This window comes from Lycium barbarum, chromosome 12, assembly GCF_019175385.1.
Source record: "Lycium barbarum isolate Lr01 chromosome 12, ASM1917538v2, whole genome shotgun sequence".
Classification (NCBI taxonomy): Eukaryota; Viridiplantae; Streptophyta; class Magnoliopsida; order Solanales; family Solanaceae; genus Lycium; species Lycium barbarum.
This window is the reverse complement of record NC_083348.1, coordinates 77665799-77682516: the sequence shown is the minus strand read 5'-3', so window position 1 is coordinate 77682516 and position 16718 is coordinate 77665799. Positions and strand designations below refer to the sequence as shown.

Here is a 16718-nt window from a genome sequence, read left to right as displayed (position 1 = left end):
TCCAACTCCATCAACACTTTGTTTATATAATTGCAAAATATAAAATTGAAACTTGAAGGAAACTTTATAGTGTATAATTGAGAGAAATTGTAATTTTAAAGTGGCTAGTTGTTGCAAAGTAGTTATAAATTGAGAGAGCGTAGAGAGAATTGGTGTAGATGAAAATAAAATGGAGAGGGGTTTATATAGGAGTGGGGAGGGTTTAAAGTGTTAAAAATAAAAAATTTGGGGGGGGGGGGGGGTTGGGAGACGGTGGGGGGACCAAAAAATCATATTTTGGCCGTTGCCAACGGCCATTTCTGCAAATTGGTTCGTTGGGCAACGGCCCAGTAATGGCTAGTGACAGGCCGAATTAAAAAGAAAAAAAAATATTCAGCCAGTTAATAGGTTGACCGGTCCAACGATTCCAATTTTGCCAACCCCTAATTGGCCCGTCTCAAACGGATACCCATTAATTGGGAATCGGGAATCTGGATCCGGGACCAATTTAGCCTGTTCGGATCACTGATTACAACGGATTCAACCGCCCCAGTTGACAGGCTTACTGCAAGTCATCTCACTAAAAATAAAATTAAAAGTTTATAGCTGAATTATTTTTAAAGATAGGGACACATAATTCTTTTGAGACCAAGAAAAATATAAAGTTTGACACAATAAAATGGGACAGCCGGGTGTTCTGCTGGACTGATTAACATTTATTTCTCCTAGTGCTAAGCCACTTACAAAAAAGACCCAATTTTGGATCTGGAGGGTATAAAATACTTAGCGTGAGTTGCAGTTCTTACTGGTCAATTCCTCAAATCTGAGAGAGAGGGGGGGAAATGGGGGCATTAACAACAGCAGTGATAGCAATAGCAGGTGTAATTCTTGGTTGGATAACAATAGAGATGGCTTGCAAGCCTTGTCTTGAAAAGGGTCGAGAAGCCATTGATCAGAATCTCAATCCTGACTATGACCCTGATGATGATCAAGACAGTATCCGTGCCCCTTTAAATGCAAACCCAACTGAAGAGACCGAGTCCGGTTCTGCTTCTTCTACTGCCGTCAAAATTGTCTGATCATTTCCTATTTTCTTCCAAATTTTAGCTTTCTGTTTGTTTAATTTACTTGTTTTATTCGCTTCTGAGGGGGGAAGATTGGTACTTTCGTGCTTTTTAATATGTTTTGGATTTCTGTCCATGAGATAGATTGTTTCTTTGGTTCGCGTTTTTGTATAATGATAATTAAAGAGGAAGATAACGCAGTTTGTTGAGAAATTCTGCTTTTAGCTTTGAAGGTGTCTGTTTCTTCAGATGTAAAATTTTGTGATCTTTTAGCTTTTAAGATTTTGAGCTCGGCTGTAACTAAAAGAGAATGACCAATGATGGCCGATTTGCTATTTTCTTGCTGGGTGCTTTAGCTTTGTAGTAGCTTGTTTCTTCAGACACGTATTATAGGAAATGTAATGTTTTGGGATTTTTTAGCTTTGTGCAAGATAGTTATTTTGCTAAAAAGGATAACTTTAAGGAAAGGCTGTAACGATTATAAGCTCTGTAAAAGCACAATAATGACATAAGTTCCATAGGAGTTGGTTCTCAAATTTGGAGAGAGATGATAATATCTCCAATGAGATATCTGCCGTTCTGCCTACATTCTTATTGGGATCAATCATAATTTTGAATATATAGGTAAATATTTCTGTATTGTTGTTTCATTGTGCTCTTGATGTTAGAATGTCACCCCTGAAAATGAAGAACTGCCATTCTTTAGCTGTTAAACATGTGAAAGATCCATGTCAGCTCCTATGATACATTATACTAAACTCTTTAGATTCTTTAAATATTTGTGTGGCATTCTGCACATAAACTTAAACTGCTGATACAGACAAGGTCAAGCGTGTCCAGATTAGTGGTAAAATCAGGGAAACACGCCTAGCATAGAATAGATTGGGTATTCACCTTATCAAGATGTTAAATCAATAATGGGGTCTATTTGACACCTCCTAAATGGGTGTCCAAATTGGACCAAACCCTTTGTAGGCTATGGTTCCCAAAGTAAAAAATCGATCTCTCAACAAGATCAATTTTTCTAATTGTATGAGGAACTCCTTTGAAAAACATTGGTGCCCGTGTAAACGAGTTGCTCTACCAATTGAACTATAACCCTGAGAGCTTGTAACGTATATTTTATCAAAAAAAACAGAGCCCATAGGTGGTGAGATTATAGGTAAGTTAACTTGCATACATCAGGCATAATACCTAGATAATAAGAAAATGTAGAATCAGAAAAAGTTCCATTACTTGCTGATAGGAGCATGCGTAGCATAATTTCGTCAGCAACGCAAACCCAAATATGCACATTCTTTTTGAAGATTCTATTGATAAGACATTCATTTTTACTTGAGGTGAAGTTAGAATAATAAAATAAAAAAGGCACTTGTTCATGTGCTTCAAAGGAGTAGATATTTGTATGAAATAAACGCAAGCTTTACAGTTGAATCTGAGAATGGACATTCTAGGCAAGATAGTTGTAAACTTGAGGATTGTTCTTGTCTCGTTCCAGATACTCCCTTTCAATGAGGCTTTCAATCCTTTTCTTCAAGTCAGCTGGTTTTACAGGGAACTTAAGCTGCATCACCAATATGTAACAGAGTTAGGGCTTAAAAAAAATGGTACACTGAATTGAACTTTTTTGAGAAAAGGTAAGTAAATGGTACATAGAATTACACTTTGAATGTCAAAGCATCATTTACTTAAACTTCTGATTGATCAGAATGCTTAAAAAAAGTTTTCATAACTAACCAAACTATGTCTGTGTGTCTACCATATTATAGTAATTGCATCTGAGTAGCTTGTTTCTAAAGCATTGCTGAGGAGCCAAAATACACTTAAATTTAAATAATTAAGAATATATTCTCCACAGCTACCAATATTTCGATACCAGAATGTGGCAACAATTGCAGTTTTCCACAAGATTTGTTCAGTTACAGAAGTCACAAACTTGGAATATATAAACTAGCAGAGCCTCAACCGGTGCATATGACATTCATAGTTGTAGTATTGCTATTTAAGTGTACATGAATTGGAATGCCTATCTTAATCAATCGCTCTAGGATTTCGCATTATCATCAACCACTGAGGCCAATTGACAACCATTTTATTATCTTCTCTCTGTCCAATCTTTAGCACTGGTATACAAAAGCCAGCTACAATCAATTGGATCCAGACTTTATGGTTTCAACATTCATAACAGAAGAAACAAAATGGAGGATTAATAAGACATCCTGATAGAGAAAAGCAATCAAAACTTCAGCAAGACAATCAACTGTTGGTTTCTTTGTTTCTCCTCTCAGTATAAGCTTTATACATTTTCAAGAAATTTGTCATATTTTGTCTACTCTAATGCAACAACATTATTTACCACTTTGCAAATCAAAGAGCAGTGACCTATTCATGGTGTAGGATCTACCAGCCTAAATAGAAGTTCAAAGTACACTCCCGGCCTAATAATTTTTTATTTTTTTTTGAGAAGGTACTCCCAGCCTAATAATTTTAATGATATTTCCTGTTCATTTTTCAACCATTTTCTGAAAAACGATTTTCTTGAGCTGGGGGTCTATCGGAAACCGCCTCTGTACCGCACAAAGGTAGGGGTAAGGTCTGCGTACACCCCACGTCCCCACCCTCCCCAGACCCCATTTGTCTGAATATACTGGGTATGTTGTTGTTGCTGTTGTTATTGATATTTCCTGTTCATTTCTACCTCAACGTCATATTACTATTTTTGTTGATAAATTATTTGCCTTCAAAAACCATAACAAGCTTTTTCGAACATGATAGAGGTATAGCCTCAGTAACACTAAATAATTTTGATTGTACTTAAATTCATTGAAAGCTTTATTGTTAAGTTTGTCACTTCAGTAAGGAACTTGAGACAGATCTATTTGTACGGGGTATTAAATGCAATCCTGTTAGGATTGAAGGCAAGACACCCATAGGGACAACTGATTAAGTTTTAATTAAAAGGGCTCTTGTGTTGAGTTCATGCATCTTCAGAGCGTGCACCAGATCCATTTCCCAAAACACGATTCAGAAATTATCTGTGATACATTAAGGTAAGAAGTGACTTTACCTGCTGAAAGAGTTCAGTTATCAAAAGGGTATGACTCAGCACTTTTCTGGTCTTCATTATCCTAACTATAGCAGCATCAACCTGCCAAAGTGAAGACAGAAGACTCGATTATGTCAATAGCAAAGAAGAACGATATGTCCGAAGTTTTCCCTTGATATGAAGAGCCTATATGCTAATAGAAAATATCGTTTCCTCGAGTGTTTTTAGCCCAAGCCATGTCAAGGAACCTAACTTTTTTTCCTGACTATCTATGGCCTTATAGGAAACAGAAATGTTGACTACCAACATGAAGTTAGAGCAGGAAAAAAAGAAGCAAAGGTAGCAATCAACAACCTAGCAAAATTAGTTATTACACAAAGTTGTGAAGCACTCCAATTAAGAGAAGACAAAAAATTTATCAGGTAAAAATGATGCAAAAAGTTCATTGCCTTTAGATGATTCTCCTTTTGCAAATTCAACCCAACATACAAGGGTAGAGAGGGGAGGAAATAGGAAAGGAAACCTGGTATTGCCGGTCCTGGAATACTCTTTCTGTGGTGCTTGTGTTCTCCTCAACTGTTTCCTTCATCTGAATGGCATTTACCTGTACACATGGATAATGATTAGCATTTATATGTCAAATCTTTACTTACGAAACATTTCAGAATCATTTGAAACAACCTCACATTTTCCTTCTCTTTCTGAGAAACAGAAGATTAATATTCTCGAAGTACCAAAAAGTACCTTTATCCGATAGAGTGGAGTAGTAAATTGATCATTGAACACAAAGGTATCGTCATCTTCCACATCTCTTCCTTTTGGAATCTGTAAAATAACTTGTTTTTTTCAGCAGTGTAAGGTTGAAACCAGAATGATATTCATTATAAGAGTTAATATATTCTCAAATATTGCAGAATGGTTGATTAATTTATTCTTCTCGAAAATCAACAAAATTTTCTAATACGAAGCACTCAAAATATGTTGCTGCTTTTTCTATTGCAACACCCTTTATGTAGTTTCTATTCGGTATGTCCTAATTCATGACACAATTACTATTTGAGGAGTCACACAACTTATTTGCATATAGCTTCTTTTCTTTCTTTCTTTTTTTGTTTATGACGGTGATGTCTGTGCCGGCTTGCGGGTACCTCGACTAATTCCACCAGTTACCTGCTACCTCCTACAAATATCAGTTTATAGTACTTCCCATAAACTTTCTGAATGCAACAAATTTTGTTGTTTAAATTGGATCAATGTCGAAATCAAGTCAAATATTAGACTGTTTGAATCTCGCAGTCCAAACCATGTTATTGGGATGGAGTGACTTAGTTTTGTCTCAAATGCAAAAATCAATCTAAGTCCAAATCAGTCTTCAAAAGCTGGGAAATCGGCCTTTTAAAACTAAATACGTCTTATCAATTTGGGGGTCATGAAGTAGGTAAGAATCTCCACCTAGTAGTGACCACCCACCTTCTGGAGAACACGAACTTTACCACATGCAAGAGACTGTAAAGTTCTCCTGAGCTCTTTATCCTCAATTCGAGTTGCTTCCCTCATATCTTGAAAGCTAAGCTTTTCCGCATCATTGAAAAGCATTAAAACAACAGTCTGCAGAAAAGAAGAGATGGGCAAAAAACCAGCAAATGATTTAGACATCTGTTGCATAGGTGATAGGGTTAGCTAGAAGAACGGATAAGTATTTCTGATACATCCAATGAAAGAGTAACAAACCTGAAACAGAGACACTGCCAGCTCCTTTTTACCTTTGGGAAACTCTGCTTTTACAACACAGTGCCCCAAAGAATTTTGCCACATCAACCGCCTACCGTTGTATTTGCTCAAGTAGAATTCCTTGAAAATATCCTGCAGTACAGATCAAAGTAATAAGGACACGTGTAGTTCACACAAACATACTAAAGGCGCAAAAGAGGACCTAAATGGTAAGTAAATTTGTGCAAAACCTGATAGACATTAAGTTCATGGGGGAGCCGGACATCCATGGGCGGATATGTTGGCCAGTACCTGCATAGCGACCAGTATCAATGAGCTTTAATTTCAATCAAAATGCAAAATGAAGAAAGAGAAAAGTCCAAGCTTGAAAAGTAATGGAACGTTTAGCAGGATAAGCAACTTGCCCTGTGGTTAATACATGAACACTCATCTCAATTCCTGTTGGCAGTTTTTTCCTGGCTTGAGAAGATTGCTTAAAGGATTCATTTATCTCTTTTGACAATTCAATATCCTGGATAATGGTTTCGAAGATTAAAATAACAAAATCAATGATTAAAACCTGGCAGTGATTCCACATGAAAGCTAGAAAAATAGCAAATTTATTCTCCAATATCAAAGGACACTTTAGACCTCTAGAATGGGTATAATAAAATCAGTTAGAGACTCTAGGATACGTTTATTCTGGTAACTGTGCGGTAACAAGTCTAAACCTCTCAGTTATAGTACACAGAAGTGCTAGAATAAAGTACATGTGGAGCAAAGGTTATTCTGAACCTAAGGTATTTAAATCCAAGATGCGATGTTCAAATTTTAGTAGAGATCTGTCAGTTCAGAACAAGATAGATGGACTTTTATCTGATGTTCAATGAAAACCACTTTTTGGCAGAACGGGGAACCGCGAAACAAAATTATTTCACCTGGTCAACTAGTATTTCAACTTCAAAAAAAATGACGGGAGATGCATATATTTAATATCCTTCATACCTTGAACATTCCTTCCAATTTGTTAGTGAATTGACTACCACATTCAGTCTTCAACTGTACCATAACGAAAAGACTCAGTATACAGCAAGATAAATGAAGTAAGAAAAAGCAGAAGTTACACATAAGAGACGTGACCTTAGAGATCATGGACTTCTCTGCATCGATTGAAGCGCTCTTTCCCAACAATAATCTCTTTGCTAAATCTTTCTTGTAGAATGCCTCAAATACATCCTTACCCTACCCAAAGAGGAAAACATACACTAAGAAATATGTCACATGCACGATATACAGGAAGTATCAAATCACGTGCAACATAAACAGGCTGATCCGGCTACAGATTCCTCAAGTTCTCTTTTCATCATACCTGTATAAACCTGAACAGGACCAAGACTTTATCAAGTGTACCCTCCAATTCCTCTTCCGAAGTACCCTTATTTCCAGCACGAAGCTTCTCGTCCAGAAATTTAGCAATCAGCTCGGCAGGCCGATTCTATAAATGGCAAAATAATCCAATGAATTTTGCGAATTAATTGAGTAAATACTGCACCCTGGTGTACCAGAATGTATTTTGTATAATAAATAATAATCACCGTTAGTAATCTGCCCCCAGGCCACAAAGTAAAGAAAAGGTCCAGGAAGACAATATTTACAAGGGAGGGAAGAAGTATGACAAGGCTACAATCTACCCAGAATGGCAGATCTATTAAAGTAGACCAGAGCAACTACCATACTTACTATTTACCACAATCCAATATTGCAGATCTCATCTCACAAAATAAATTTCAATGAGCAGATGCAAGCAAGTTGAACAACCAACTAACTGGACTAGGATAACGCGAGCATGACTTTAACAATGTGGCCTAAATTAAGATGATCTATCCAACGGGAAAAAGTTTCCATGATGATACGTTCATCGACGAGTCTTAATGCAGGATCATTGTGACCACAATTATCCTATTCTGATGATTACGAGCGAGGGGTCAGGGACTGACAGAAAGAAGTAAAGAATCACCTTAGAATGGCAGACATGTTCTATAGGCTGAAGCAAGAACTCTAGATAATTTGTAAGATGCAGGTTCATCTATTTCAAGTTTTATGCCATATGTTACAGCAGCATGAGAATCTGCCAATGACATATTAAGATATGCCTGGAACACCAGGTCACACACAGCAGCGCAGGAACTGGAACAGTGCACCTATTTGCATGGATTGATTGGTTTGCACAGAGATGAATAAAGAGGAAGACTTTGCTTTTTCCTTAAAACCATTGACAACTTTGGTTTCTTTGAGCCTATTTCTAGTAGGTATATTACACAAGAACTCTATTCTAGAACCCCTTGGGCATGATCAGTGTAATTCATTTACCACATGAAAAGAGATGAGGAAAAGGAACACACAGCGTCAATAGCACGTGTACTTCATTTAAAACATGAAAAGAGCTGCGAGAAAGGAAAGCCCAGTGTTACTAGCAACTCTTTTCACATTAGATAAAGCATTCTCATAAATAATGCACTAGATCTATATTCTCCCCATTCCCATACTACCGCGGCCAACTGCAGAAACAAGAAAACAGAAGGGAAAGAAAGGGTAAATAAGGTCTCATTACAGTGAGGTTATACAACATTGTGCCTAATTTTTTCCTTCTTTCTTTAGTTCTTTATTTTTTATTTTTATTTTAAAAAGATAGTGCCAAAATCTTAGACATTAGGATGTATTTACAGGTATTCCACAGAGGTCAATAAAATTGAGCAAACACCCAAGTCATTACATCTGGAATGGATCAGTTAAATATGCTGTTCAGTTGTTTTGGTTGGGGTATCAATACAATTAATCATTCACTTCAAATAACAGGAGTATTTAAATTCCTTTAGACAGCAGCTCCCTAAGTGACATCAACAGTGCTAATTACAGAGTACTTGAGATAATCATGAATACAGAAATATGAAGGATAGCTAGTGGTTGGAAAGTCACATATCAAGATAGGTTAATAACTGAACAACTGTACCTCACGGAGATTTATGAGATGTTCAAATGCATCCTTGATAGTGTTGCCGAATGCTTCATTTTTAGAGAAGCTTTCTTCCCATATAGTATCAACGGATACCTTAAATTCCAACAGGCTAGATACCATATCTTTTTCGTCGTCATGCACAATGCTTTGCCCAGCTTTTCGGATGTACGAGCTAAGAGTTTGCTTCAATGACTCAAGCGCCTCTACCCTAGGGAAGAGCGAATACATTCTTCGAAGATCCTCAATACGCTTTCCATCCATCAGCATCATGAAACCCTGGAGATGAGAAACACAATTAAGAAAAGCGTACCAATTGCAGCAGCAGTCCATAACTACACAGGAAACAGAAAAGTTTCTTCTTATAGAGTAATAAACTTCATTAATATGTGGAACAATTCCCTACTATACAAGTGATATACACAAAGTAAAGAATCTAAACAAAAATGGGTGTCTTCTATCTCAGCCAATCATATATGCTATCTAAAACCTCATGATTGCACCCAAAAACGAGATAGAATGTCCACCTAATTTGTCAAAAGAGTTTTCCATCCTTTCAACGACACTCCTGTTACTTTCCCTCGATATTTTCCACACGAGTGCTAAAGGAACTACTTGTCACGCCATGCTTCTCCTTTATTCCTTCTAAATCCCTTGCTAAATAGCCACGCTTCTAAAACCCTTCCACAGGGATGATGATGAGCATCACCCCTTTTATGTTTCTAAGAACTTTATCTACATTGTCCACTTTGAAGCTGATGCATCATTGAAACTCATCTTATACTTCCATTATTTTCTTTACAGGACACCCATAAGAATACTTTGTCCGCACCCCTACTTGACTCTATAGTTGTCTACAGTTACCTCAGCATAAATACCTTATCAAGTATTGCTGAAATATGACGTTCTAAAAGTTGCCTCTCTGCAGTTGCTATCAGTGGTTTACTTGTACTTGCATCCAGGTAGAGTAAGCACCTTTCATGTTCTTCATGCAATCTTACCTGCAAGGAGAGAAAAGACCAGTCAGGTACTTGATCATTTTTTTTGATAAGGAGAGAAGAAGACCAGTCTGGTACTTGATCATAGCAACTGGTTGGTTTATGAAGGTTAAATTGACCAACTACAGTTTGATTCCACAAATAGATTCTCTTTTTTAAAAAAAAAAAATTAGAGTTGAGAAACTAACCAAAGATTGCAAAATACAAATAAAATGTTGAAGAATCACGTGAACAAAAACATGGTCAGAGGAAAATGCATTTGACTATAAAAACCGTAAGTTCAGTTCTTTGGGATGATTGGATTATACTTAACATGAGGGAGAAAAAATAGGTCAAATGTCATTTATAGTTCAAAAAGATAGGCTACAAGGAAGCAGAGAAAGCACACCTCCACATGCTTCAAGTAATCTGGAACATCTGACTGTTGCATGTATTTGACACCTTCAGCAGCATAAAACTCAGAAGTGCGCTCAATAAATGGCTTCTCGAAGCTCTCTGCGTAAATTCCTAAGGCAGTGAACATCTTCAAAAGATGGTTAAGGAGAGTTCTATCAACTGCCTCACCTAATCTGGAAGAATTACACCAGAATGAACAAAGAAAAATAATAAAAGGAAGAAACTGGAAGACCTCTTTTTTCTAATTAAGCATAAAAATGTTGCAATAATAAAAAGTATTCCATCCGTCCCAATTTGTTTGGCACTCTTTCCTTTATTGTCTGTTCCAAACCTGGTACACTTTACATCTTAAAACTCTTAAAATTTACATTTTCATATTACCCTTAATAAGATATTCTTATAGGAATAAAAGTTAAATAGAATTGTATTGCATCTTTATTTACTTGGTGTAATTTGTAAACAACAATGTATAGAGGATGTAGATCACTTATTAGGATCTCTGTAACTTTTTGGAGGTAGCCAGCATGTCTCTTTATCTTTATCTCAGGGGTATCCAGGTTAAAATGTTGACTATGTCGATCTTTCCATAATTCCATGGCCTTATTCAATCACCGAGGGACTGGATTGGCCATTTACCACTTTTGTCCAACTGTTTGGCATATTTTGAAGTGAAGCTAATCATTCTGTGCTTTAAAAACATTCTTATAACGGAAAAAAAAAACGTATACTGGTTTGTTTATGTTAACAACATTGTTATAACAGGTAATGATAGGTATTACATTACCCAACTTAAGCAGCATCTTGTCAGGCACTTGCAGACAAATGACTTGGTAAGCTGAAATACTTCCTAGGAATCGAATTGGTAAAATCTAGTAGTGAGATTGTTATTTCAGAAAGGAAGTATGCCTTGGATATATGGGAAGAAATTGATACACCTATGAATCCAAATGTTAAGACAAAATGTTAAGCTTGTCTGAGGACGGGGAAGGTTTTTGGAAGGACCTAGGTAGATAGCAAAGGCTTGCTGGTTAACTCAATTATCTTACAATCACACCCGACATCTCGTTTGTAGTCAATGTGGTTAGCCAATTTCTCCAAGCTTCCTGTGGCAATCATTATAATGCAGCGACTTGAATTCTAAGGTATACTACAGACTCATCTCCACTAGTTCTATTACATGAGGATAGGGGACATGCAAGCATTATGGCATATTCTGATGCAGATTTAGAAGGATCTTCTCCAAATAGACAGTCCACTTCAAAACAGTGTTTTAATTGAAGAAAATCTAATATCTTGGAAAAGCAAAAGGCAAGATGTAGTAGCCACGTCAAGACAAGAGGCAGAATACTTAGCAATGCTTTTAACTACATGTGAGATTATATGGCTAAAGCTACTTCTCAGAGTTAAGCTGAGCACGAGATGAACCGATGAAATTGATCTGTCAGAATCAAGCTGTGCTACCATTGCTTCAGATCCAATCTCCCACGAAAGAATAAAGCGTATAGAAGTAAATTTCCACTTCATTCGACAGAAGAATGACATGATGCATTATTACAGGTTTTGTCAACTCAAATGATCAGTAAGCAGATATCCTTACAAAATCATTCCGAGACTCCAAAATTAAGCATATTTGTAGCATGCTAAGAGCATAAAACATGTACAGTCCAACTTGAGGATTAGTGTCGAAAGTCTGTAAATATGGCAGGAATGTATGCCTTCTGAATATGGAAAGATTTAGAATCAATGTAATTGTTATTAGGAAGATTTATAGGGTAGTAATTATATGTTTTCCATTTTTTAGATTCTTGTAAACACATTGCTTGAGGGACTACTCAAGTCACTCACTCACTCCTTTCTTTACAAGCTTAATTGTCAAAATTTGAAACTCGTATCAGTAAAATTGAGACAAGGAAAAAATAGCAATCATAATATTCAACCAAGAACTGTTTTAAGTTACCTTTCACTCTCAATCATCTGAAGGAGCCCAAAGACTGTTTTGTGTTCTACTTCTGAAGCTAGACAAAGATGTTTGCGAAAAAGCTGCAAGCCCATATCCCACAACGAATGCACATTTGGGGTTTGTTTCACATACGTTCTATCTAGATACAGCGCTATACTACGGATCATCAACATCTGATCACAGAAGTCCTGCCAGCACCTCTCAACAAGTGATAGAAAAACAACAAGATCTTCACTTTGGCCAACTAAGGACTGCAGTGCTGCAACTATGTGTGTCTCACACTCTTCTTCAATCCGTTGGTATAAACTTCCACCCATCTTGTGCAGACACAGGTTATTGACAGCCTAAGCACAAAAAAGTCAATAAATTAACAGATAGAAGCTACAGTACTAGAAGGTAAATACTGTTACAAAATGCACCTGATAAAGCTTTTCCAAGTCACAAGGATCAGGCTGCTTTAAGAATATTGAACTGATAGCTGACTTCAGAGTTGCCCATGTATTTTCTTCAAAATTTGTCGGAAGCGCAGGTTTTCCTTCAAGGAGAAAAAAATGACCAGAAGTTGGATACATGAGATATTGCTTTGTATACATTAATTTCACTTTTTATACATTTACCCCATAGCAGTTCTATGCCACAAAGAGTGGTATAATTACAATTTCTTGGTCCAGCCTCTAGATAAGGAGATGAAGTGATATAGGGAGAAAATTGTCTGCAGATCTATCCTCTCTCTCCTTTTTTTAATTAGCACCACATCAAATCTTTGGAACAATAAAACTTCCAGACTTTGCATCAATAGAAACAAGCATATGGAATACAATGGTCTATCTGATCTTATAATTCCACAATGTTATTTTTATAATCGTGGTGTCCACACTAGCTTGCGCATCTCGACTACTTCCACGGGGTACCTGCTACCTCCCACCAACACAGGTACCAAGTAACTCTGTCCGCGAAGACTTGGAGAAGGGCAGAAATCGCCTAGTGTTTTTGCCTCCGCTGGGGTTTGAACCTGAGACTTCATGGTTCTCAATCCACTTCATTGATCACTAAACCTCACCCTGGTGTATATTTCCACAATGTTACCGACGCGTGAGCTTTTACATTTGAATCTTCTGGTATTTTTTACAGAGCTATTACCTTAAACGAGTCATAGCAACATACTTTAGGACATTACCAACAGGAATGAGAAGTCTCAATTCATGGTTCATAACATGTAATGCAACTCTCCAATATCGTGCATATTCCACATTCTATAACTACATATAGTTATGCTCCAAATTTTCTTTTTGAAACCTCTGGTCCCTCTTTAATAATTTTCTCAACATTTTAAGGACTCCAACCATCATAAAGTAGCCAAAACATAACTTTACCCAAGCCCAATATCCAAATGCAACAAATAACTGGCCGTCTAAGGGACTGTATCTTTTAGGCAACCCAGCAAAGTCTTCAGATACTGAGATGTACTTATTTCAAATCGATACTAGAATGGTAAAAAAATGAAAACACACTTCAGGGGCACAAAGATCCGGTTTCTTCCGGATATCAAACATGTGCCACTGATCCTCGAGAATTTCTCGATTATCATTAAAACAAAGATCTGATTTCTTCCCGATATGATAAGGCAACTAATGTGCAGAGGCTTACTGATAGGGGTGGAGAAGTTTTTATAGTAGCTTGACAGGGGTGGAGAAGTTTTTATAGTAACTTTTAGATAGTCACCATATCATACAACAACATACCCAGCATAATCCCACCAGTTGGGGTCTGGGAAGAGTAGAGTGTACGCAGACCTTACCCCTACCTTGTGAAGGGAAGGAGGTTGTTTCCGATAGACCCTCGGCTCAAGAAGAGATGAAAAGGCAGTAACAACAACAAGATAATAAGATAAACAAAGTGAAAGAAACAATCAGGTTGTACTAGAGATCTAAGAATAGGAAAACATAAAATGATACTAATACTCGTGGTACGGAAAAGAAATCCGCACGGCAACCTACTATCCCTCTACCCTGACACTCGACGTCCACACCCTTCTATCAAGAGTCACCATATCATAAATACTATAATTGCTGGGAAATTGTTGAAATTAGTTTTGAATTGCCCCAGACATCAAAAATAAAAGAGAAAATAATCAGATGTCCGTTCGTTTCAGCTCAAATGTCTCACTCCCAAAATACTACATTTAAAATGAAGACAAACCCCACACACCGGAGCAACTCAAATTCTTCAATACAGTAGGGGAAACTTTCAAATTCCAGTTGAAATCTAGCACTCATCAATTCTGGTGGAAAAGATTCAAATTTTCAATTTGATTGGGTCAATTTCCAGTTTTAGCCCACAAATCCCACTCCACACTGACCAGTCACAATCAGAACCCTAATATTGCAAATAGAGCTGAGCAATGGAGTCATATAAAGTATCAAAATTATCCGTTCATTTCAACTCAAATGTCTCACTCCCAAAATGCTACATTTAGCACACCAGAGCAACTCAAATTCTTCAATACAGTGAAGGTAAATTTCCAAATTCCAGTTCAAATCCCCCAATTTTATCCCCCATTAATTGCAATTCTAAACCTACAAACTCAACTTAGGGCATGCAAATTTAAATCTATTTAAAACCCAAATGTGAGAAGTGAGGAAACTAACCTTTGTTGAGCTTAATAACGAGGGGTTTCTTAGGAGGCTGAGGAAGGGTAGCTTTCTTTCGAGACAGATTAGAAGTGACCCCACCAACACCAACACCAACACCCGAATCTTGCATCATTGACACACACGGGTCGTCCAAGGATCCGAATTTGCTGTTGTTGTTGTTCTCTTGAGGCTTAGCCTTCTTCATTGGCGTTGTATTGATGGAAGAAGATCGCTTGTTAGGTTGCGACATAAAGAAGAGAAGACAAAACAGTGAAATTTTTAAGAGCTCATTATAATATTTGTTCAAGAAGCCGATTTCTTGAAGCTGAAAGTAAAGTAATAAATAATATATCGGCCTCTTTCTTTTCTTTTTCTTGTGTTCTTCTCTATGGGAGAAGAGGGTACGATTTGCAAAGGATAGCCCATTTAACGTGTGTTATATTTGATTTAATATATTCCCATTTTATTTTTATTTTTTGCAAAGTATTTAATTTGTAACTAATGTTGATATTATCCCATAATATTGCTTTGAGATTACGTTCATGAACTTGTGTACGAAATTTACTTCGAACGGATATGAAAATTGTTGATTTTAATCTATCTGGATTTAGCAATTAAAACATGATTAAGGTTACCAGTTCTTAATGAAAGTAATTCACATCTCTTTCGAATATCATGCATAGCGAGAGTTTAGTGTTCTGGACAGTCTTTAATTAGAGATGGGATAATGCTGAAATGCGTTATTCTTTTCAACTGAAGTGTATCTATGCAATCTAAGTGTAGTAATGGCATTTGACTGTGCCAACTTTAAATGTGGGATATGCTAACTCCAAACTTGAATATGCGAAATTGAAATTCATTCAAATTAAAATTCAAAGAATATATGAACAAAAGTTACTTTTTTGGCAAGCTGAAATTTAGACCCATATGTCTAAAGTTTCAATCTTCAAACTCAATATTTTCAACTCAGTACTATGGCTCAGAAGTTGATTTTGAAATGGCTATAAGTTAAATACTTTGTAATTTTTTACTTCTCTTAGACACTGGTGCTCAAAGTGGCTATTTATGCACTTGTCGTCAAGAATAAAACATCCAGAAAAAAGGGAAGATTAGAAGATCTTGATGCTTTACCTACATAGGTCTTCAACCTCTTATAGTTCTACAAATATGTGAAATTTAAAAATATTTCAATACTTCATTACTATTTCTTGCTTATGACGCATATAAATGAATCGAATGGATATAACTTAATCAGTTGCGAATAAATAAACATAGAAAATTATATAACATCTAGTTTTGAAAATAGATGCTATTGTATTAATGAAATTGGAATCCTCCACCTCAATATAGAAGATTAGAATGTAAGGAGCTCACCAAACGAGCTTGTCCTCTATCCTCTTACGAGAGTTTCATTCTCTCTCTAATTTGTCAATAAGATTACCTCTTAGCAACATGTACTTGTGGATTGAAGGGGCTATCAATAATAAATTTAGATTTGCACAAATTGATATAGATAACACTGAGATGAATTAATTAGGGAAGAGGAATGCAAGGCCAGGTAACACATGTACACATGAATTACAAGACAATTCTGATTAATGTAATCAAAATTGAGAAAATGAATCTATAATAAATATTATAAAGTGACGCCCTTTGGACTCAAATAACAAGATCTCAATTCACGAGAAGAAAATTGAGAAAGTGGAAGTTTGAAATAAATAAAACCAAACATATATGATAGTATAGTCCATTTTCCAGTTGTATGTTTGTGATGATCTTCATAATTCATAATGGCGTTTAGCACGTTTCTGTTCTACCACTGAGACTCGGCTTTATGATTTAGACGAGTAGGCCCAATAGTACCATTTGGGCCAACGCCCGTGGCCTACATGAATGGAGGAATTTGGGTCTCAACAAAA

At 36.5% G+C, this 16718-nt stretch overlaps 2 protein-coding genes across 2 annotated transcripts; one reads left to right on the top strand and one right to left on the bottom strand.

Annotated features, from left to right (window-relative positions):
- Nucleotides 1–661: 661 nt before the first annotated feature.
- LOC132623632 (uncharacterized) lies at nt 662–1378 on the top strand. Its single transcript, XM_060338418.1, has one exon. The coding sequence runs from the start codon at nt 822–824 to the stop codon at nt 1056–1058; it is 237 nt and encodes a 78-aa protein (XP_060194401.1). The 5' UTR covers nt 662–821; the 3' UTR covers nt 1059–1378.
- An 877-nt stretch (nt 1379–2255) lies between these two features.
- Nucleotides 2256–15181, bottom strand: LOC132621551 (cullin-4-like). The gene is made up of 17 exons (XM_060335871.1): nt 14815–15181; nt 12586–12701; nt 12164–12510; nt 10199–10379; nt 9691–9813; nt 8810–9091; nt 7169–7294; nt 6940–7041; nt 6805–6858; nt 6225–6331; nt 6051–6111; nt 5821–5952; nt 5560–5697; nt 4834–4914; nt 4613–4693; nt 4111–4191; nt 2256–2607 (listed from the first exon to the last, which is right to left on the bottom strand). Exons 1-17 carry the CDS (start codon nt 15047–15049, stop codon nt 2494–2496), a joined length of 2361 nt encoding a protein of 786 aa, XP_060191854.1. The 5' UTR covers nt 15050–15181; the 3' UTR covers nt 2256–2493.
- Nucleotides 15182–16718: the final 1537 nt, after the last annotated feature.